Raw genomic sequence first — 20,430 nt, 5'->3', positions numbered from 1 at the left:
TCCAAGATCATCCAGGCCAACCTAGCATCCAGCCCTAGCCAGTCAACCAGACCATGGCACTAAGTGCCTCAGCCAGGCTTTGCTTCAACACCTCCAGGGACAGTAACTCCACCACCTCCCTGGGCAGCCCATTCCAATGCCAATCACTCTCTCTGCCAACGACTTCCTCCTAGCATCCAGCCTAGACCTCCCTGCCACAACTTCACACTGTGTCCCCTTGTTCTGGTGCTGGTTGCCTGGCAGAAGAGCCCAATCCCACCTGGCTATAACCTCCCTTCAAGTAGTTGTAGACAGCAATGAGCTCTGCCCTGAGCCTCCTCTTCTGCAGGCTGCACACCCCCAGCTCCCTCAGCCTCTCCTCACAGGGTTTGTGTTCCAGGCCCCTCACCAGCTTTGTTGCCCTTCTCTGGACACCTTCCAGCACCTCAACATCTCTCTTGAATTGAGGAGCCCAGAACTGGACACAGGACTCAAGGTGTGTCCTGAGCAGTGCTGAGCACAGGGGCAGAATAACCTCCCTTGTCCTGCTGGCCACACTGCTCCTGCTGCAGGCCACGATGCCATTGGCTCTCTTGGCCACCTGGGCAGTTTTGTTGCCTTAAAGCCTCGGGTGCAGTGAGAATTAGCAAACAGACACACAGGCGCTCGGGTTTTTGTGGCTGGAGGCATCAGGGTTGTTTGAGTGGCAAAATTAAGGGATTATACGTTTTTGCGGAAAGAATGCTAGCAAGAGGCAGTTCTCTCTTTTCTCTTGTTGCCTTTTGTCTTAGAATCATAGAATCAGGCATGTTGGAAGAGACCTCCAAGCTCATCCAGTCCATCCTAGCACCCAGCCCTGTCCAGTCAACCAGACCATGGCACTAAGTGCCTCATCCAGGCTTTGCTTGAACACCTCCAGGGACGGTGGCTCCACCACCTCCCTGGGCAGCCCATTTCAATGCCAATTCTTCCAGTGCAGCAGAGGTGCACTGGAAGAAGGCTGCACCAACACACCTGCCCATTAGATTACTGCAAGTCAATCTGTTAGCTTATGCCTCAAGCAGTTCATTATCTCCATTCTGTTATCACTCAGGTCTGTACCTGCAGGGTAATGAGACAGTGGCATGGGCAGGGGGGAAAACATACAGACCAAAGACAGGTGAACACCTAGTCCCTGTGGAACCAATCTCTCTTAAGTGATGCCCAGTGACAGGAAAAGGGGCAATGGATGCAAACTCAATCAAAGAAATCCCATGTCAACATGAGCAAAAACTTTACTGTGAGTGTGACAGTGCCCTAGGGCAGGCTGCCCAGAGATGCTGTGGAGTCTCCTTTTTTAGAGGTCTTCAACCTCCCCTGGAAGTGTTCCTTTGTGACCTGCCCTAAGTGGGCCTACTTTGCTGGGGGGTTGGGTTTTATTTCTCAAGGTCCCTTCTGACCTCTGGCATTCTGTGATTCTGTAATAAGAAAAAGCCAACATACAGTTGGTTGGTGAAGATTTTTATGCTGGCAGGTTGTATTTGCCCAGTGCTGTTTTACTGCTGATTGCTTTTAGTCCCTTGGCTCTGCCAGGTGGCTTGCTGCTTGTAAGGAAGCCTGCTTTGCCAGCTCAAACATCCTGGAAGAGTCAAACTGCTGAGTGTCCTGGCAGTTTGAGTGAAATCTGTTGAGTGATGAGGACCTGCTGAGTAATACTTCTGGCTAGACCAAGACTTGATAACTTTGTTTTGAAAGGTTATTTCTTCTGCCCTTAATAGGCTTTCAGAGATGCACTTTTGTTCTTGCAAAAACAGCAGTTATGTTTTCACAGCATTTGTAAGAACAGCAGCCTGCAGAACTGCCTTCTCCACAGATCTGCAAGCATGGCTGGGCAGTGAAGAGAGTTCAGGAGTCTTACTGGATTTCATTAGCAGTATTGATAGAGTACATGATGTGCTCTGTAATCATAGAGTCAGCCAGGTTGGAAGAGACCTCCAAGATCACCCAGTCCAACCTAGCACCCAGCCCTAGCCAAGCAACCAGACCATGGCACTAAGTGCCTCAGCCAGGCTTTGCTTGAACGCTTCCAGGGACGGTGACTCCACCACCTCCCTGGGCAGCCCATCCCAATGCCAGTCACTCTCTCTATGAAGAGCTTTCTCCTAACATCCAGCCTAGACCTCCCCTGGCACAACTTCACACTGTGTCCTCTTGTTCTGTTGCCGCTTGCCTGGCAGAAGAGCCCAACCCCACCTGGCTACAGCCTCCCTGCAGGGAGCTACAGACAGCAATGAGCTCCGCCCTGAGCCTCCTCTTCTGCAGGCTGCACACCCCCAGCTCCCTCAGCCTCTCCTTACAGGGCTGTGCTCCAGGCCCCTCACCAGCTCTGTTGCCCTTCTCTGGACACCTTCCAGCACCTCAACATCTCTCTTGAATCGAGGAGCCCAGAACTGGACACAGCACTCAAGGTGTGGCCTGAGCAGTGCTGAGTGCAGGGGCAGAATAACCTCCCTTGTCCTGCTGGCCACACTGTTCCTGATGCAGGCCAGGATGCCATTGGCTCTCTTGGCCACCTGGACACACTGCTGGCTCATCTTCAGCTCCTATCTACCAGCACCCCCAGGACCCTCTCCAGCCACTCTGTCCGCAGCCTGCAGCACTGCTTGGGGTTGTTGTGGCCAATAATGAGGAACATACTGGAACAATTGCATGTCAGAACCAGGATGAGCATTTGAAATGCGTGTTCTTAAGTCTCACTTCTTGTGATTGTAGCTGTGGTAGTAGTTGATTGTGGTGGTAGATTTCCATGAATGTAGTTCAAATTTTGGAGAGTGTGCTATGGAACTGTCACTTTTCTAAGTTGCTGTGACCTAGAAAGTTGCTTTGTTACCTGTTCTAGGAGTGTTTTCTTCTTTCTTGTGGGGCAGAAAATGCAGTAAGTGTTGTGACAGTAAATTAAGTCCTCTAAAATGCAAGAGAAAAGCTCTAAATGATGACACAGGAAGCATTCTAAATGCTTTAATAGAAACCATCATTGCTCTGAGGTAATAGGGAGAGAACAGAGTACTTTTCTAGTGTGTTAATATGCAAACAGTCTTGGTGCAGCAGAGAAGAGAATGGAAACAGAAGATCCCTCATGCAGGGATACAGATTGGAGCAGAGAATATTTGGAAAGAAGAGTAAGACTTTGTGGTTTTTCCTGGTCAAAGGAAGAATTTAGCGTTTAAAGTGGATTCTTTGGGCCTTGAGAAGGCAGAACAAAAGTAAATTCAAAATCTGTTTTATTAAGTTTTTCTTTACTTCCTGCATTAAGAGTTCTGGATTCAGACTGGATGTGAGGAGGAAGCTGTTGAGCATGAGAGTGGTGAGAGGCTGGAATGGGTTGCCCAGGGAGGTGGTTGAGGCCCCATGGCTGGAGGTGTTTGAGGCCAGGCTGGCTGAGGCTGTGGGCAGCCTGCTCTAGGGTAGAGTGTCCCTGGGCATGGCAGGGGGGTTGGAACTGGCTGCTCCTTGTGGTCCCTTCCAACCCTGACTGATTCTGTGGTTCTAGTGCCAGGGGAGTGCCTGGGATCAGTATTTGTAAGTACAAAGCAAGGAGTTCTGAGCTACCAGGAAGGAGCAGAGCAGTGTAAGGAACAGTTGTGTTTTATGTCATTGTTTTTCTCAAGGTAATAGTTGAACTGTTTGTCCTTGGGTGTCTGAGCAAGTTAATCAGCTACAGAGCAGGCACTGTATAATAACTTTATCAGTGTGTGTTGCATTTGATTCCTGTTTCCACAAGAGCTTTAGAGCTTGCAGCTGAATGTGAGCCATGTGCATAAGCCATTTTACATTATCCTGGTTCATTCACAAGGCACCAGAGAGGAATTGAAGTTCCAAGCCTCAGGCCAGTAGCAAAAAAAAGAAAGAAGGAAATATTTTTCTGACTGGACAGGAGCACAGAAGGCTCCCAGTTAGGAGCAGCCTGCACTAGTCAGTGACCAGAATTGATGGCATTTGTCAAGATGGCTGTTTTCTCCTATTCTTTTCTGAGGTTGGTGTTTAAATGGGAGTAGCTCCTTGGGAGAGCATTGGGACAGGCAGGGGAGGCTGCTCTCCTGTCTCCAGGCTGCAACTGAGGTGACTTGAAAAATGGTTCCAGTAACAAGGTGGAGGTAAGTGCAGCTTAATTTTTGTCAAGTATAAAAATCTGTGGTTCAGCAGAGGCTGGAGAGGCTGAGGGAGCTGGGGTTGTTTAGCCTAGAGAAGAGGAGGCTCAGGGGTGACCTCATTGCTGTCTACAACTACCTGAAGGGACACTGTAGCCAGGTGGGGGGTGGCCTCTTCTGCCAGGCAGCCAGCAATAGAACAAAGGGACACAGTCTCAAGCTGTGCTGGGGAAAGTATAGGCTGGATGTTAGGAGGAGGTTGTTGTCAGAGAGTGTGATTGGCATTGGAATGGGCTGCCCAGGGAGGTGGTGGAGGCACCATCCCTGGAGGTGTTGAAGCAAAGCCTGGCTGAGGCACTTAGTGCCATGGTCTGGTTGATTGCCCAGGGCTGGGTGATAGATTGGCCTGGTTGATCTTGGAAGTCTCTTCCAACCTGGTTGATTCTGTGATTCTATGATGATTCTATGATGATTAGCTTGCTGTAGACATCTTGTTATACTGTAGCACCCTGTGCTTTGCTTCTGAGCTCTCTTCACAGAGCTCCACACCAAACATTGTGTGTGGACTGAACACGATATCAACTGACACGTGGACTGAAAGTTCCTCTCTCAAAGGCAAAACTCAGATCTGACATGGCAAGTGCTCTCTTTTTTCTGTATGCCCTGGTGTGACTGCATCTTGTGTTGAGCATGCCTGTGCCAAGCAACCTGGTTTCCATAGTGCTAGTTCAGGTACCAGAGTGGGAAGGATGCTTATGGAAGCAGTGCGATGATTGGAAGAGGAGCCTTATGCTGCTCTTTGCTGCAGCAAGGAATGGAGCTCCTTACCATGTTTGAAATAGTCTTGCATCATAGAATCAGCCAGGTTGGAAGAGACCTCCAAGCTCATCCAGTCCAACCTCGCACACAGCCCTGTCCAGTTGACTAAACCATGGCACTAAGTGCCCCCCCCAAAAAAAGTCCTCTAATCGAGGATGTATTGGATATTAAACTGATAAGATCAAGTGTAGTATCTGGTCTTAGCCAAGTGTCCAAGAAGTGATCATCAAAGTGTTGGTGTAGCATGAGTGGTGTGTTTAACTGGGAAGTTTGGACACTGTTGCTTGTTGTTGGTTTCCATTGTCTTGGTTGGTTTGTGTTTTTGTTTTGTTTGCTTTGGGGTGTGTGTATGTGGTTCATGTTCTGTAGTAGAAGAACATTCATTGCTGTCTACAACTACCTGAAGGGAGGTTGTAACCAGGTGGGGTTGGGCTCTTCTGCCAGGCAACCAGCAAGAGAACAAGGGGACACAGTGTGAAGTTGTGACAGGGGAGGTCTAGGCTGGATGTTAGGAGGAAGTTGTCGGCAGAGTGATTGGCATTGGAATGGGCTGCCCAGGGAGGTGGTGGAGGCACCGTGCCTGGAGGTGTTGAAGCAAAGCCTGGATGAGGCACTTAGTGCCATGGTCTGGTTGCTTGGCTAGGGCTGGGTGCTAGGTTGGCCTGGATGATGTTGGAGGTCTCTTCCAACCTGCTTGATTCTATTCTATTGTAGAAATAGCTGGCACTGGTCTTTGCTCTCTGGTTTGTCTGGTTTGCTGGTTAGGGCTTAGGTAAGCGTGGACTCTGTACAGTGTCATCTGGGGTTGGCAGCAATAAGGGAAAGTGGTTGAGCCTTTTCATATGCTGTTATCACATGACAAACAGTGAGGGATGTGTTCACAGTGGTCGATACAACGAATCTGGTAGTATCAGAGGAAAACAAATAGAAGGTGTGCAAAATCTGCTGTTGCAAGTGTGGTGTTTTTCATCAGCGTGTGTTCCCAGAGCCTGATCCAACAAAACCACCCAGGAACACCAGGGAAGTTAAAAACTGAACAGCTAATCACAAGTTGTCTGCTGTCTGATGAATGCAGGGAAATGATATCCTGGAGCAGAATCGTTAAGCAAACGTTTCTGATTTTTGGAGTGGCACTTAGCTTCCCCCCCAAAGAAAAGAACCAACCCCAAAAATCAAACCAACCAAAAAAGCCCCAAACCCAACCAAAAACCCCCAAAGTTTTGTACAAGTTTGTGTTTATTTTGGATGTGATTCCTGAAAGGGGTTGATTAAGCTTAGTGGGGGGAAAACAATGGCAAAGCTACAGTGGAGTAGTAGCAAAAAAGTGAAGCTATCTGTGTGCCCAGGTGGCCAAGAAGGCTGACAGCATCCTGGCCTCGACCAGCAGGCGTAGGGAGGTGCTCATGCCCCTGTGCTCAGCACTCGTGAGACCACACCTCCAGTACTGTGTCCAGTTTGGGTCACCACAGTACAGGAGGGACATTGAGGTGCTGGAGCAGGTGCAGAGAAGGGCAATGAGTCTGGGGAGAGGTCTGGCAAACATGGCCTGTGAGGAGTGGCTGAGGGAGCTGGGGATGTTTAATCTGGAGAAGAGGAGGCTGAGAGGGGACCTTATTGCCCTCTGCAACTTCCTAACAGGAGGTTGCAGTGAGGCTGGAGCTGGTCTCTTCTCCCAAATTACTCATGACAGGACAAGAGGAAATGGCTTCAAGTTGCATCAGGGCAGGTTTAGGTTGGGTGTTGGAGAAAGTTCTTTCCTGAACAAGTGGTCAGGCACTGGCACAGGCTGCCCAGGGAGGTGGTGGAGTCACCATCCCTGGAGGTGCTTAAAAGGAGAGTGGCTGTGGTGCTTGAGGCTATGGTCTGGTGATGAAGGCTGCTGGGGTGAAGGTTGGACTGGCTGATGCTGGTGGTCCTTTGCAACCATAGCAATTCACAGTGATTAGAACAAGGGGACACAGTCTCAAGCTGTGCCAGGGGAGGTCTAGGCTGGATGTTAGGAGGAAGTTGTTGTCAGAGAGAGTGATTGGCATTGGAATGGGCTGCCCAGGGAGGTGGTGGAGTCACCGTGCCTGGAGGTGTTGAAGCAAAGCCTGGCTGAGGCACTTAGTGCCATGGTTTGGTTGATTGTCTAGGGCTGGGTGCTAGGTTGGACTGGATGAGCTTGGAGGTCTCTTCCAACCTGGGTGATTCTATGATTGCTGCAGGCCTTTGTGCACAGGTTTATGAGGACTATCAAGAGAGAGGGAGGAAATATGCACAGAAGCATGCACTCTAGTTGGTGCTTATGTGTACCTGCAAGAATTAGTGTGTAGTGGGAAGAGATTTGATTAGTGATTCTGGATGAGGATTCCAGGAGAAATAAAGTTCAGCTGTCTGCATTTCAAGGGTAAAGCCCTCTCGGCACCGTTACTGTTGTGATGCTCTTCACCATTTCTTTGCCTTGTGAACTGAAGATAACCCAAGTGTCTTCAGAAATAGCCCTTTTCTTCCTGTTGTTTAGAGATGGGAATTGTAGTCTTCAGATGTCTGACTCTGAATATGTGGGAGTTCCAACCTCGGTGTAATGAAAGCAGTGCTGTAGCCTTAGCGCTGTTAAGGCCAGCTCATTTAACAGCAGCAAAGAAACAAGCCATTGACAGGCAGGGAGCTTTCATGATGCAGACAGGCCTTTGCTGCTTTCAGGCCTTTTCCTTTGTACAGTATTTTCCCACACATAACAAAGTGTCACTTTGCCAATGAGACGAGGATGAAAGACAAATTTGCCAGTGTCTGGAGTAATGATTCCCTGAATGGACTTTGCATCTGTCTCCTAAGTTCTTTTCCACCACTACAGATTTCATGTGCAGTGGAGAGATGAAGATGTTGGGACAGAAATGCAAAGAAGTGATGAAAGGGGAAAAAGTGAGAGGTGCAACTGTTTTACATTACAAGTGAGGAGTGGCCCCAGGCCTTTTTTCTTGTTCCTGTTGGGAGGAGCAGGATTGAACCACTGCTCTCTGCAGGCAACTGATTCTTAGGAGTAAGTGAATGTGAAGTGAGGATTTTCTCTGCCTTGTATCCTACTGGAAGGAGCGTTGGGGCTGCTAATGGGCATGCATTCAGACCTCCTTGGGTGCTGGTTTTCCTCACCTGCCTCTAAGCAGCCCCTGTACTCAGCACTGGTCAGGCCACACCTTGAGTGCTGTGTCCAGTTCTGGGCTCCTCAATTCAAGAGAGATGTTGAGGTGCTGGAAGGTGTCCAGAGAAGGGCAAGGAAGCTGGTGAGGGGCCTGGAGCACAAACCCTATGAGGAGAGGCTGAAGGAGCGGGGTTGTGCAGCCTGCAGAAGAGGAGGCTCAGGGCAGACCTCACTGCTGTCTACAGCTGCCTGAAGGGAGGCAGTAACCAGGTGGGGTTGGTCTCTTCTCCCAGGCAACCAGCAACGGAACGAAGGCACACAGTCTCAAGCTGTGCTGGGGAAAGTATAGGCTGGATGTTAGGAGGAAGTTGTTGTCAGAGAGAGTGATTGGCATTGGAATGGGCTGCCCAGGGAGGTGGTGGAGTTGCCGTCTCTGGAGGTGTTCAAGAAAATCCTGGATCAGGCACTTAGTGCTATGGTCTGGTTGCTTGGCTAGGGCTGGGTGCTAGGTTGGACTGGATGATCTTGGAGGTCTCTTCCAACCTGGTTGATTCTGTGATTCAGAGGAGTTGTGTGACCTGGAACTTGCTGCTACAGGTTACAAGGCAGGCAGTACTGGCATGGTCACAGTATCACCAAGGCTGGAAGAGACCTCATAGATCATCAGTTCCAACCCTTTACCACAGAGCTCAAGGCCAGACCATGGCACCAAGTGCCACGTCCAGTCCTGCCTTGAACAGCTCCAGGGACGGCGACTCCACCACCTCCCCGGGCAGCCCATTCCAGTGTCCAATGACTCTCTCAGGGAAGAACTTTCTCCTCACCTCCAGCCTAAATTTCCCCTGGCACAGCCTGAGGCTGTGTCCTCTTGTTCTGGTGCTGACCTCCTGAGAGAAGAGAGCAACCTCCTCCTGGCCACAACCTCCCCTCAGGTAGTTGTAGACAGCAATAAGGTCTCCCCTGAGCCTCCTTTTCTCCAGGCTAAACAAAGCAGTGTTTGGCAAAACTAGTGGAAAATAAGTCCATTATCAGATATGAAGAGAAGGGGTGAGGCTGGACTGCCACCATCCCTGGTGCTGCAGGAGCTTGCAAGGAGTGGGACCCAGAACAGGGAGGGCTGGCTTACTCTTGTCTGCTGTGTCAGAGACACTCTTCAATCAGCCACTTGGGGGGGTAAAGTGGACAGTGCTGACCCAGTAAGGCACTTCTGTGTTCAGTTTTCAACTTCCAAGTTTTGAGCCATGTCTTTTATAGTTGGCTGTCAGTGCCCTAGGTAAACCTTGAATGCAGGTCCTTGGCTGCTCTGGCCTGTTTCTTTATGTACATAACTCCTTCAACGTTTGCACAATCAGAAACCTCCTTTTTAGGTCTGTTTGGAGAAGTGCATGGCTTGGGAACCATAGTAGCTAGGTGGAGTTTCTTACTACAACCTGACCCCTGGTTACTTCTATCTGAGAAATCAAAAGTGCTTTTGCTGCTTAAAATTACTGCACAAAATGTTTTAAATGAGGAGGAAGGAGAAAGTGCTCCTTATGGCACTTTCTGTTCTTCTTTGGCTCCTTGTGCTCATACAGCAAAGCAACTTTGTGCTTGCAATCCATAGAAGATTTTTTCCTCTCAGCATGAATTTACTCAGCTGGTTCAGTGAAATGTATTTTTCCTCACCAGCATCTCCATGTGCCCTCACTTGAGTCACAGGTCAAGAGCTGACTCCACTGGGAAGGGGATTGCCAGCTCAGGCTGCATGATCCCAAGTCAGATCTCTCATGTCTAGCATGGGCTGCTTGTCTGTCTTTGTGTGAAATGCCTTGAATGAAGAGGGAGTAAATGTTTAACACACACTTGCTTCCCTTTGCAATCCTTCTGCTGTTGCTTGGTGGCAATAAATGATAGCCATAGCAGTGTAACGAGCTGTTGGTGTGCAGTATGTCCATGTGTGCATGTAAGGTGTTTGACTCTGTCCCACCTGGCATCCTGGTCGCTGAACTGGACCACTGATGAGTGGACCACTTGCTGGATAAGGAATTGGCTGGATGGTGGCATGCAGAGAGTGGTGATCAAAGGCACAATGTCCACCTAGAGATCAGTGCCAAGTGGCTCCCTCAGGGGTCAGTGCTGGCAGCAGCGCTGTGTAACAGCTTTGTCAGTGATATGGACAGAGGAATCAGTGCACCCTCGGCAAGTTTGCAGATGGCACCAAGCTGTGTGGCACAGTCAACTTGCTAGAGGGCAGAGATCCATCCAGAGGGACCTGGACAGGCTGCAGAGGTGTGCCCAGGCCAACCTCATGACATTCAACAAGGCCAAGTGTAAGGTCCTGTACCTGGGTGGGCACAATCCCAAGCACATCTGCAGGCTGGATGGGGGATGGCTGAGAGCAGCCCTGAGGAAAAGGACCTGGGGGTCTGGGGTGATGAAAAGCTGAACTTGAGCCTGCAGTGTGAGTGCAGCCCAGACAGCAACCCTGTGCTGAGCTGCAGCAAGAGCAGTGTGGGCAGCAGGGCAAGGGAGGGGATTCTGCCCCCTTATCCTTCTCTCCTCAGACCCCACCTGCAGTCTTGTGTGCAGCTCTGGAACCCCCAACACAAGAAGGACATGGAACTGTTTGAGCCAGGCCAGAGGTGGCCACAAAGATGCTCAGAGGGTTGCTGATTGTCCCTAGGGAAGGAGACTCCCCAACCTCTCTGGGCAGCCTTTTCCAGGGTTCCAGCACCCTAAGAGCAAAGAAGTTTCTGCTCATGTTGAGATGGAACTTCCTGTGTTCCAGCTTGTGTTCATTGCCCCTTGTGCTGTTACAGGACACCATTGAGTAGAGACTGGCACTTCTGGACACCTACCCTTCAGATACTTACAAGCAACAAGAAGATCTCTCAGTCTTCTCCAGACTAAACAGTCCCAGGTCTCTCATCCTTTTCTCCTCATAGAGATGCTCCAGACCCCTCATCATCTTTGTAGCCTCCACTAGATACTCTCCAGTAGTTCCCTGTCCCTCTTGAACTGGGAAGCCCAGAATTGGACACAATACTCTATGTGTGATCTCACCAGGGACCACACTGACCACACTCTTAATGCACCTCAGGAGACTTGCTTGCCACAAGGATAGATGAGTAATATCCTGTGAGTTGGCCTGCATGCATGGTAGGCACTGTTAAATATTTGTCTGGAAATGAAACCTTCAGCAGTGGAGTCAGAAATGCTGTTTGCTCTGGGGAGGGAGAACAGCTTCGGAACTGTTCAGTGTTATCAGTAGCACCAACTGTTGTATGCTGGACAGTCCTGGCTCCTACAGTCACTGCACATGTGCTGCTCACAGGGAGCTGCAGGGAACTTGGTGGGAGCTCTGAGTAACCGTGCAGAAACCCTGTGACTTCTGCTGTGTAGCCTTTGTGTGATACGTGGGAGAAGGGGAAGTAGGGGGGTGACAGGAATAGGGATGAGTAACCTTAAGAGAAAGGGCTGAAAGGCTGTGAGTGGTCTGGTATTCCCCTCAGCTAGCAGTGCTGGGTTTTCCAGAGATGTGTGATCTATTTTTGGAGCAGTTTTACAGGACTAGGTGGATTTCTGTAAGAAATACATATTTCTGCAAAAGAAGCTCTTCACAGAGAGAGTGATTGGCATTGGAATGGGCTGCCCAGGGGGGTGGTGGGGTCACTGTCCCTGGAGGTGTTCAAGCAAAGCCTGGCTGAGGCACTTAGTGCCATGGTCTGGTTGATTGTGTAGGGCTGGGTGCTAGGTTGGCCTGGATGATCTTGGAGGTCTCTTCCAACCTGGCTGATTCTATGATTCTGTGATTCTTGTAATATCTCTATTATATCTATTTCATGGAGATTTCTGCAGCAGTTAGGTTTTTTAGCTGGGGCTCAGCCTTTTCATGATGAAGAATTTTAGACATCTCTTAGCTAAACTTCCTTTTGGATGTGTGCTGTGGGCATTACCCCAACCCTTAAAAGGCCATGAAGTGCCCACTCTGTTAATAGACTGCCTCCCCTTCTTCCAACTGTTGCAAATAATAGTCATCAGCATTATGTCAGGGCATTTCAACAAGGCCAAGTGTAAGGTCCTGCACCTGGGTGGGCACAATCCCAAGCACAACTGCAGGCTGGGTGGGGAATGGCTGAGAGCAGCCCTGAGGAAAAGGACCTGGGGGTCTGGGGTGATGCAAAGCTCAACATGAGCCTGCAGTGTGAGTGCAGCCCAGACAGCAACCCTGTGCTGGGCTGCAGCAAGGGCAGTGTGGGCAGCAGGGCAAGGGAGGGGATTCTGCCCCTTGGCTCTGCTCTCCTCAGACCCCACCTGGAGTCTTGTGTGCATCTCTAGAGCCCCTAACACAAGAAGGACATGGAACTGTTGGAGCCAGTCCAGAGGAGGCCACCAAGATGCTCAGAGGGCTGCAGCAGCTCTGCTATGAGGACAGGCTATGAGAGTTGGGACTCTGCAGCCTGGAGAAGAGAAGGCTTCGAGGAGACCTTGGAGTGGCCTTCCAGTATCTGAAGGAGGCTACAGGAAGATTGGGGAGGGACTATTGACAAGGGCTTGTAATGACAGGATGAGGAGGAATGGGTTTGAACTGGCAGAGGGGAGACTGAAACTAGATGTTAGGAAAGGGTTGTTTGCAGTGAGGCTGGTGAGACACTGGCACAGGCTGCCCAGGGAGGTTGTGGCTGCTCCCTCCCTGGAGGTGTCCAAGGCCAGGTTGGATGAGGCCTTGAGCAACCTGTTCTAGTGGGAGATGTCCCTGCCTATGTCAGGGGGTTGAAACTGGATGATCCTTGAGGTCCCTTCCAACCTAAACCGTTCTATGATTTAAAGCTGCCTTAGAGACTAGAAGAATGCACAAATTGATTCCCAGGAAACATCAGCATTGTTTGGGAGGTTATTTGGAGAGTGGCTGGGGAAAAGAGGTCCTGTTTGCATGAACAAGGACACGAAGTGAACAGAGAGATCTTTGCCTGATGTCATTTTGTTGCTGTGCTGAGAGGGGTTTATGGGCCATGAAGAAGCCAGCAGGAATGGAGTTTGACGTAGGGAGAGCTGATGTGGCTTTGCACATGTGTTTATGATCATCTCTTAGCTGGAGTATCTGCCATGGGTTGTCGTGAGTTTTGGAGGCAGAGAAGGAACAGGCTAAGAGGGTTGTTTGTTTTTTGCCTTTTGGACTCCACATAGAGAGGACAGAACAGTCTAATTTTAAAAGTCCTACTTATTTTTGATGAGGATTGCATTTCCTGAGACATGGAGATCAGTTGTTGTCTGTGTGCCTGTGGAGGGAACTGATTCTGTAGAAGTAATAAGCTAAGGTGTTAAGTAAGTAATAAGTAAGGTGTTTTTCTTAGCTGAGCATGTAGTGTGTGAATCTGCTTCTACAGCTTTCTCAGAGATTGCTTGAGCAGAGATAATTTTACAGTGCTTGCTTGGTTCTTTGCTAGGTCTCAGCCCTGTGCCTTGTAGCAGGATGGACCATTTGCAGGCTCACAGGGTGTTAGGGGCTGGAAGCGACCCAAGGAGGTCATCGAGTCCAAGCCCCCCTGCCACAGCAGGACAATCCTATCTAACACAGATCACAGAGGAGCACATCCAGACAGGCTCCAGAGTAGGAGACCCCACAACCTCTCTCTCTGGGGAGCCTGTGCCAGTGCTCTGTGACCCTTGCAGTCAAGAAGTTCCCCCTTGTGTTGAGGCAGAACCTCTTGTGCTGCAACTTACACCCATTGCTCCTTGTCCTATCCCAGGGAGCAGTGAGCAGAGCCTGTCCCCCCCCTTCTGGCCACCCCTCAGACACATTTATCAAGTCCCCTCTCAGTCTTCTCTTCTCTAGACTAAACAGCCCCAGGTCCCTCAGCCTCTCCTCTTAAGTCCCCTCAGCATCCTCGTAGCCCTCTGCTGGACCCTCTCCAGCAGATCCCTGTCCCTGCAGTTCTCACAATTGCAGTTTGTGTTGGACACGTGGGATTGAAATAAGTATTGCTTGTTTCTGTTCTTCATTGAATCCTCAGCTACAACATTTAGGAGTAACACTGGGAATGTCTCCTCCATAGGTTTAATGAGCTGTGGATTAAGAGTGTGGCCAGTAGGTTCTTCTCCCTCTCTATCCTAATGAGGCTGTAGCTGGAGTACTGGGGCTCGTTTTGGGCACTGCCCAAAAGTGTGAGAGAGGGAACTGCTGGAGAGAGTCCAACAGAGGCTACAGACATGCTGAGGGATCTGGAACATCTCCGTGGGGAGGAAATGCTAAGAGACCTGTGGCTGTTTAGCCTGGAGAAATACAGCTTGAGAGGAGATCTTCTCAGTGCTCAGCAAGAGGGAAAGGATGATGCCCAGTGACAGGATGAGAAGCAGGGAGGTGATTGTCTCCTGGGACTTGGCTTTGGTGAGGTCACACTTGGAGTATTGTGTTCAGTTTGGGGCACTGCAATGCAGGAGAGGTGTGGAGGTGCTGGAGCAGATCCAAAGGTGGGCAACAAAGCTGGGGAAGGGCCTGGAGAATAATGCTTATGAGGAGAGACTGAGGGAGCTGGGGATGGTTAGAGGAGGCTGAGGGGAGACCTCATTGCTGCCTGCAACTACCTGAAAGGACACTGTGGAGAGGCTGCTGCTGGTCTCTTCTCAGGTATGGTTGGAGACAGAGCAAGGGAGAATGGCCTCAGGATGAGACTGGGGAGATTTAGATGGGACATTAGGAAAAGTTTCTCACAGAGAGAGTGGTCAGGGACTGGAAGGAGCTGCCCAGGGAGGTGGTGGAGTTGCCTATCCTGCATGTGCTAAGGGTGGTTTAGATGTGGTGCTTAGAGTTTAAGGTGACTCTTGCAGAGCAGGGCTCTAGCGTGGACTTGGTGATGCTGAGGGGCTTTGCCAACCTGCCTGTGTCTGTGGTTCTGTAAAAGCTAAGTGGTCTGTCTTGAGTGCTTTCATCTGTATTGATTTAACTGAAATCTGGGGGTTGTTTTTTGTGTAGAGGTTTCTCAGAGTGTGATGTGACTCAAACATACTTGGATGGAGTTGCTGTGAAGTCTTTTGATCTGGTGATGATCATCCTGTTGCTACCCTCAGTGGTGAGAAAGATATTTGCCACAGCTCAGCATGCCCCTGTAAATCTTGATGCGATGTGTGCTGTGTTCCATTGATGCAAGTCTGGGGTAGACTTTTAGCTTGCTTAGATTTCTGAATGTCTCATTGAGCAGAACTTGACCAAAAAATATTTCCTTGTGTGGCAAACAAAAGAGTTTCATAATGCTAGCAGGCTGAGCAGAGGTGCAGCCTCTTCTTTGGGCAGAAATTCAGCCTACAGCTTGGGTTTCTGAACTGTTTTCTTCCAGCTTTTGCCCCTAACAATTACATGCTGTTTAGATTCCAGCCTCCTGAAAGCAGCTTGCTTGCTGCCTGCCATCAGGAGAGGGGAGAGACTTTTTAAGCCATCAGGTACTGACAGGTCTAGGAAGGTCATTCTGCCCCTGGACTCTGCACTGGTTAGACCACACCTTGAGTGCTGTGTTCAGTTCTGGGCCCCCCAGTTTAGGAGGGACATTGAGATGCTTGAGCGTGTCCAGAGAAGGGCGACGAGGCTGGGGAGAGGCCTTGAGCACAGCCCTACGAGGAGAGGCTGAGGGAGCTGGGATTGGTTAGCCTGGAGAAGAGGAGGCTCAGGGCAGACCTTATTGCTGTCTACAACTACCTGAGGGGAGGTTGTGGCCAGGGGGAGGTTGCTCTCTTCTCTCAGGTGGCCAGCCCCAGAACAAGAGGACACAGCCTCAAGCTGTGCCAGGGGAGATTTAGGCTGGAGGTGAGGAGAAAGTTCTTCCCTGAGAGAGTCATTGGACACTGGAATGGGCTGCCCGGGGAGGTGGTGGAGTCGCCGTCCCTGGAGCTGTTCAAGGCAAGGTTGGACGTGGCACTTGGTGCCATGGTCTGGCCTTGAGCTCTGTGGTAAAGGGTTGGACTTGATGATCTGTGAGGTCTCTTCCAACCTTGGTGATACTGGGATACTGTGAATAGAGCAAAGCTGGAGATGGGTAGGTTCAGATTGGACGTGAGGAGGAAGTTGTTCAGCATGAGAGTGGTGAGAGCCTGGAATGGGTGGCTGCTCCCTCCCTGGAGGTGTTCAGGGCCAGGTTGGACGAGGTTTTGAGCAGCCTGTTCTAGTGGGAAGTGTCCCTGCCTATGGCAGGGGGCTGGAACTAGATGACCTTTGAGGTCCCTTCCCACCTCAACCATTCTATGATATTTCACTTTTAAATACGATTCAGAAGTTGAGGTGAAGTCTGATGTTATTTCTCTTGCTTCTAGCCTCAAGAAACAGCTTCAAGGTCTCACACCTTCAAAACGAAGTCTTTTAAGAAATACAAAGCCTGTGGAATCTGCAAACAAGTAATTGATAGCCAAGGCATTTCCTGCAGAGGTGAGTAATGTGTGATGGGCTCCTTACTTTCTTGCAGTGTAATTGAAACTGATTTTATACCAGTGTTAAGGTATGTAGGACCCCTGTTTCTGGAATTCCCCCTGGATTATGTATCAGTGTTTCCTCAGTTTATTTCCTGCCTTTGTACAATAATGTTCCCTGTCAGGGAGCAGGGTGCTGGATAATTGGACTTGTATGATAATGTGCTTTTACTGCTGTGCTCTTTGGGCAGGTTCCAGCATAAGGCAGTGCCTGTGGTGGCTCTCTGAGGAGCGTGTGAGAGAGGTGTGTGTGCACAGTGGGTGCTACATACCTCTGGAGTTTGGTTTCCAAAAGAGGAAGTGTGTGACTGCCACTCACTGAAGCATGAAAGTTCTTCTTTGCATTGCTTTGCAAAAGCTTACAAGAGCAACCATCTAGTCTTTTTGGTTTACTAGCTGTGTTGTGTTCAGCCTCATCATCATCATCAATTCAGGAGAGATGCTGAGGTGCTGGAAGGTGTCCAGAGAAGGGTCACAAGGCTGGTGAGGGCCTGGACCACAGTCCTGTGAGGAGAGGCTGAGGGAGCTGGGGGTGTGCAGCCTGCAGAAGAGGAGGCTCAGGGCAGAGCTCATTGCTGTCTGCAGCTACCTGAAGGGAGGCTGTAGCCAGGTGGGGCTGGTCTCTTCTGCCAGGCAAACGCAACAGAACAAGGGGACACAGTGTGAAGTTGTGGCAGGGGAGGTTCAGGCTGGATGTTAGGAGGAAGTTGTTGTCAGAGAGAGTGATTGGCATTGGAATGGGCTGCCCAGGGAGGTGGTGGAGTCGCTGTCCGTGGAGCTGTGGAAGGAAAGCCTGGATGGGGCACTTAGTGCCATGGTGTAGTTGATTGGTTAGGGCTGGGTGCTAGGTTGGCCTGGATGCTCTTGAAGGTCTCTTCCAACCTGCTTGATTCTCTGATCCTTAGTTCTACAGTCCAGACATTGACTGATACAGCAAAGAGGTCATCCTCCTGAATGCATGGACTGCAGCAACTCTGCTGCCCCTGGCTTTGCCATGTGCTTCTTACTGCCCTTTCCCTCACACTTCTCCCTTGATGTGCAGAATTGAGCCATACTCATGCCTCTTCTCTTTGGGATACCTGTGGCAAAATTAGGTCTTGGGAAAGCTCAGTATGCCCCTTCTGCAAGTTGTCTGGGGCTTCTGCAATGTACCATGCTGGCATTTAAGTCCTTGGTACTGGTTTTGTCTGGTTGATGTTAACCTCCTTTTCCTCCATGTAAATGAATCATAGAATCATAAAATCAACCAGGTTGGAAGACACCTCCGAGGTCATCCAGTCCAACCTAGCACCCAGCCCTGAACAAGTTTTTTCTTTTGCCACATATGTGGTTTTCCTCCTTCTAAGAGAATGCTGTTATCTCCTCAGCTGAAACATAGCCACTGTTTTCACTTAGAGCTCTCTACACTACTTCCCAGTTACAGATGGTTCTCTTTCTCCATCCCCTCTCCCATATTCTTCAGATGCCTTAGGGGCCCCTCTGAGGGTTTGGGAGAGAGGTGAGAGATTTGGCTGTAGAATGAAGGTGGCCAATTCCTGAACTAAGATGTAGGCTTTGCAGATGAATAGCTAAATGTAAACCACCTTACTTGTCCATATTACAACTCTTGGCAGCATTAGTGATGTGTGGGTTCCTTTAGCCTGTTTCTCCTCTCTGTCCTTCTGGAAGCTGGTTCCAAAGTTCTTAGGATGTAGTTGTTTTCAAGTTAACAGAAATAGTGTTGTGGGAAGGAAGCTTGCTTAGTGAAGGAACTGCCTGTAAGACCCTCTAAGTCTAGATTCAGTGTATAAAACCACCATACCAGGAGAAAATAGGGAGGCAGAAAGGCCTTAAGGATGAGAAATGGAATAAAAAATGTTTTCCATTTTGCTCTGGATTGGAGTTTTGACAGCCCACAGCTGGAAGTCTCAAATTCACAAAAGCTGTGTCAGTGTGTTTACTTACCAGAGGTGCCAAGAGCTTTACCACAAGTCTTGTAACCAGGGCAGAGGTTAGGATGAGTCTGAGCAAGTTTTCCTTGTTCCTCAACGTGTAACAGCTTTGGTTCAAGTACAGGACCTGTCAGTATGTGCCAGGAATGTAACACCTCTTTGGCTACCACTTATATGGGGTTCAGAATATCAGGAAGACAGCAAAATTCACATGAATTCAAAGCATTAAGATAAAATTTCTTCAGGAAGAATGAAAACTCCTGAGGAACTGAAATTTTACAGGCACTGCTGATGGGATCCCTCCAACACACTCTCCAAACCAATACAGTCGTGGCTGTGGTAAAATCTGCATCCATCATGAAGCCTGTGGGATAATTGTCTCTGGGTTTTGAGATGCAGTTGTCAGAAGGAGCCCCTTGATAGTATCATACAGCCCCTTGTGTTGATGTGAGTACCAGGCAGATCTATGATCCTTCTTCACTGCTGGTATGTTTTGGTTGTCAGTTGCTTGATATTCTTCTGTGGGGTGGGAGGAACTGGAGTTGTGCAGAGAGAAATGATGACTCCAAGTAGTTTCCACTGAATAAGAACACATTTGTGTTTTGATTTACAACAGGAGCTTTTTAAAATGGAGTTTTGGACATGATAGAACTGATAGTTGTCTGTTCCCTTGCCAGCACTGCAGTGCTTGAAATGTACCCCAGTACTGTGAAACTCTGTTCATATGGAGAAAAATGAACCATCTCTTTCAGAACCAAATCCTGGTGCTGCTGCTTCTGGTAAATTCTCCCTGATGCTGCTGTATGGAAGTGAACAAAAGTGTATGAAGTGGAGGAGGGAGGTTATTCTGCCCCTGTGCTCAGCACTGCTCAGGCCACACCTTGAGTGCTGTGTCCAGTTCTGGGCTCCTCAATTCAAGAGAGATGTTGAGGTGCTGGAAGGTGTCCAGAAGAAGGGCAATGAAGCTGGTGAGGGGCCTGGAGCACAGCCCTGTGAGTAGAGGCTGAGGGAGCTGGGGGTGTGCAGCCTGCAGAAGAGGAGGCTCAGGGCAGAGCTCATTGCTGTCTACAACTCCCTGAATGGAGGCTGTAGCCAGGTGGGGTTAATCTCTTCTGCCAGGCAAGCAGCACCAAAACAAGGGGACACTGTCTCAAGTTGTACTTGGGGAGGTCTAGGCTGGATGTGAGGAGGAAGTTGTTGTCAGAGAGAGTGATTGGCATTGGAATGGGCTGCCCAGGGAGGTGGTGGAGTCACCATGCCTGTTGGTGTTGAAGCAAAGCCTGGCTGGGGCACTTAGTGCCATGGTCTGGTTGATTGTCTAGTGCTGTGTGCTAGGTTGAACTGGATGCTGTTGGAGATCTCTTCCAACCTGGTTGATTCTGTGATTCTATGAACAAGTTTGCACTGTGAGGGAAGAGATAAAAACTGCCTTTAGGGAGGAAGACCTAAAGTTCCTTTGTGTGTTAATGAGGAAAAATCTTGGTTTTTAACTTTGACCTGAGAAATAATAGCTCTTTGTGCAGGCTGCAGGTTCCTTCCAGCATATAATATCAGTTGGAGGAAAGCTATGTGTCAAGAGATAGGTGGGGAGGGGAAAGGCTCCAGATTGCCAGCATGTTGCAGTTGTTTGTCTAGCAATGAATCATTTCTACTTGTGGCAAAAAAAAAAAAGAGCCATAACTGGGTGTTGTGTTAGGCTGGGTGAGTTTGCATCAGTGTGTGCCAGTCATTTTGGGAGTGTGTCATTTAGCTCTGTCTCACTAAAGGTGTCCTTTGGTAGTGGCTAAGTTGGAATTGTGTGCCTGAAGGGCTTCCTCTGAAGAGAGACAGACTGACTGACAAGTGTACTTTGTCCAGCTGTGCATCAGGCCAGCTTGGGGAAGCATCCTCACTCACATGCTGTAATCTGTAGCAATGGTTACCAAAACAGGGAAAATGGAAAGGCAGATGTGAAGAAAGGGGAGCTCCTGCTGCCTCCCTGCCTGGCAAGCCTGGCTAGAGGTGGGCTGTGTCTTTTGGT

The 20,430-nt window shown here is 49.5% G+C and overlaps 1 protein-coding gene across 6 annotated transcripts in view; it reads left to right on the top strand.

Moving 5' to 3' along the window:
* TNS3 (tensin 3) overlaps window positions 1-20,430 on the top strand; it is a 269,285-nt gene that overhangs the window by 60,133 nt on the left and 188,722 nt on the right. For all 6 annotated transcript variants that reach the window (XM_064169929.1, XM_064169928.1, XM_064169927.1 and 3 more), the window contains exon 2: window positions 16,327-16,438. In XM_064169929.1, the coding sequence (XP_064025999.1) occupies window positions 16,327-16,438 (112 nt within the window). The remainder of the gene's footprint in view (window positions 1-16,326; window positions 16,439-20,430) is intronic.

Source organism: Pogoniulus pusillus, chromosome 32, assembly GCF_015220805.1.
Source record: "Pogoniulus pusillus isolate bPogPus1 chromosome 32, bPogPus1.pri, whole genome shotgun sequence".
Classification (NCBI taxonomy): Eukaryota; Metazoa; Chordata; class Aves; order Piciformes; family Lybiidae; genus Pogoniulus; species Pogoniulus pusillus.
Note: the sequence above shows the minus strand (reverse complement) of the source record. Positions and strands in the feature narration are given on the sequence as shown.